This window comes from Apium graveolens, chromosome 2, assembly GCF_009905375.1.
Source record: "Apium graveolens cultivar Ventura chromosome 2, ASM990537v1, whole genome shotgun sequence".
Lineage (NCBI taxonomy): Eukaryota > Viridiplantae > Streptophyta > Magnoliopsida > Apiales > Apiaceae > Apium > Apium graveolens.
Genome location: NC_133648.1, coordinates 215,857,611 through 215,859,619, shown reverse-complemented (window position 1 = coordinate 215,859,619; position 2,009 = coordinate 215,857,611). Strand labels below are relative to the sequence as shown.

Here is a 2,009-nt window from a genome sequence, read left to right as displayed (position 1 = left end):
TCCCCCTCACCCACAACTATCTGTCAAGCTGCACTTCACAACATAAACATACATGATATATAGGGTAATCTTACACACAAGTACAATTCTATTACAATATAAATCACATACATAAGGCAATTATAACTAACACAAAAAAGGCAACGGCTTGACGGCCCGCTCTGAAGAATTCATGGATCGGCGAAAATATCCTTTTAATAAATAAACAATACATGATAAAAAAAATTAAAAAACACAAAACCTACTTCTTTAAAGGAAACAAGTAAAAACTTTCAAAGTCATGTTGATCAAGTCACAATAGGAGTATATTCAGCTGATGTTCCAAGATCGAACCAAGACGTTGGTGTACACGCTTACTACATCTAGTAACAATGCTTCTTTCTCTTATTTGTCACCAAACCCCCAAAAAAACAGAACATAAAACCTCCAAAAACCAAGAAAACTATTTCTTTGATTTGTCACCAAACCCCCAAAAACAGTATATAAAACCCCCAAAAAAATAAGCATAACGTTTCTTATATACATCCACAAAAGAAAAGATGTAAAAAGAAGAATGTACCTCCAGAAAAGCTCCAAGCTCTAAAGATCTGTGAAAGATGCTCCAAAACCTTGAAGTTCCAAATGTCCTTTCAAGCTCCAAATCTTGTACTTAAATATATGTTACTAGTTTGAAGCTCAATTTGAAACTCCAAAGCTTGAATTTGAATTGGGGCTTAAATTAGGGTTCATGCGGCAGGAGAGAAAGAGATGAATGAGTGAGATTTTTAAGGTACGAGAGAAAGAGGGGAGAGATGAGTGATGAAAGAGATGGTAAGAGAGATGAGTGATGAAAGAGATGGTAAGAGAGATGAGGGTCACGGGAGAGAGGAGCGAAAGAGGGGAAAGAGGTGAGAGATATTTTGGAAAAGTGGGGAACAAATTTTTTTTGTTAAAATTAAGGGAGGAAGTGTACTGAAACAGGGGGAAAGATAAGTAAATTTTTATTTTTTTAAAAGTGGTCATAGACAACGGTCAACAAAATTAGCCGATGTCAAATTTCAAAACATATATTTGGCCTTTTTTTTTGAACATAGACAACGGTTGGTATGGGAAACCGATATCAGTATATCTATTCAACATCGCTTATTGATAAACCGATATTAAACAGACTTTTACTATCAGGTGCATTAGATGCCGATGTCTAAGCACTGATGTCGTATCTACTATTTCTAGTAGTGTAAGCATTCTAAGTAAGAGATCACACTTGAGTTCAGTGACCCAGACCTTGAAGGTTTGAAATTTTCTCAGGACGACCCTTTAGTCATCACTCCAATCATTGGAAATTGTCCTGTTATGAGAGTCCTAGTGGAAAATGGAGCTTATATGGATATTCTATTCCATGACACATTTATAAGGATGGGGTACAATGACTCCCAGTTGACTCCATCTGATGCACCCATCTACAGGTTTAACCAAGTGGAATACCAAGTCCAAGGAGCGATACAACTTCCCGTGACTATTGGGGAAGAGCCCAGAGATGCCACACAGATGTTAAACTTTAATTTTGTTAAGGAAACATCTACTTACAACACTATCATGGGAAGAACCTGGATCAATGCGTTTAAGGCCGTGCCCTCAACCTATCATATGGTGCTGAAGTTCCCGACTAGGAACGGTGTTGGAGAGGAAAAAGGAGATCAGAAAATGGCTCGCAGTTGCTATGCTGCAGCACTTAGGCTCGATGGAACTGAGGGGGCAGGTCCCCCCCATAGAGGATATAGATGTCCATGAGAATGAAGAACTTTGGGGGAATCCAGCTGAGGACTTAGTCCCAATTCCTCTAGACTCCTTAGACCCAGAGAAGGTCACATATATTGGAGCATCTTTGGACAAGCCCCCGAAGGGCCAATTGACAAATTTCTTACAAAAGAACAGTGGACAACAGCTGATATGACCGGGATTGACCCCAAAATTATAACTCATGAGTTAAACGTCGATCCAACTCAGATGGCCGTGAAGCAGATGAAGAG

At 39.0% G+C, this 2,009-nt stretch overlaps 1 protein-coding gene across 1 annotated transcript; it reads left to right on the top strand.

Moving 5' to 3' along the window:
* The first annotated feature begins 807 nt into the window (after positions 1 to 807).
* LOC141696817 (uncharacterized) lies at positions 808 to 1,770 on the top strand. The gene is made up of 2 exons (XM_074500945.1): positions 808 to 887; positions 1,254 to 1,770. The coding sequence occupies exons 1-2, from the start codon at positions 808 to 810 to the stop codon at positions 1,768 to 1,770; spliced, it is 597 nt and encodes a 198-aa protein (XP_074357046.1).
* The last annotated feature ends 239 nt before the right edge of the window (positions 1,771 to 2,009 follow it).

Bases quoted from the DNA above. Each gene is read 5' to 3' on its own strand.
- LOC141696817 (XM_074500945.1), top strand. From the start codon at position 808: ATGGTAAGAGAGATGAGTGATGAAAGAGATGGTAAGAGAGATGAGGGT. The intron at 888-1,253 runs GTGAGAGATATT...ACTTGAGTTCAG, and splicing joins GAGCGAAAGAGGGGAAAGAG to TGACCCAGACCTTGAAGGTT.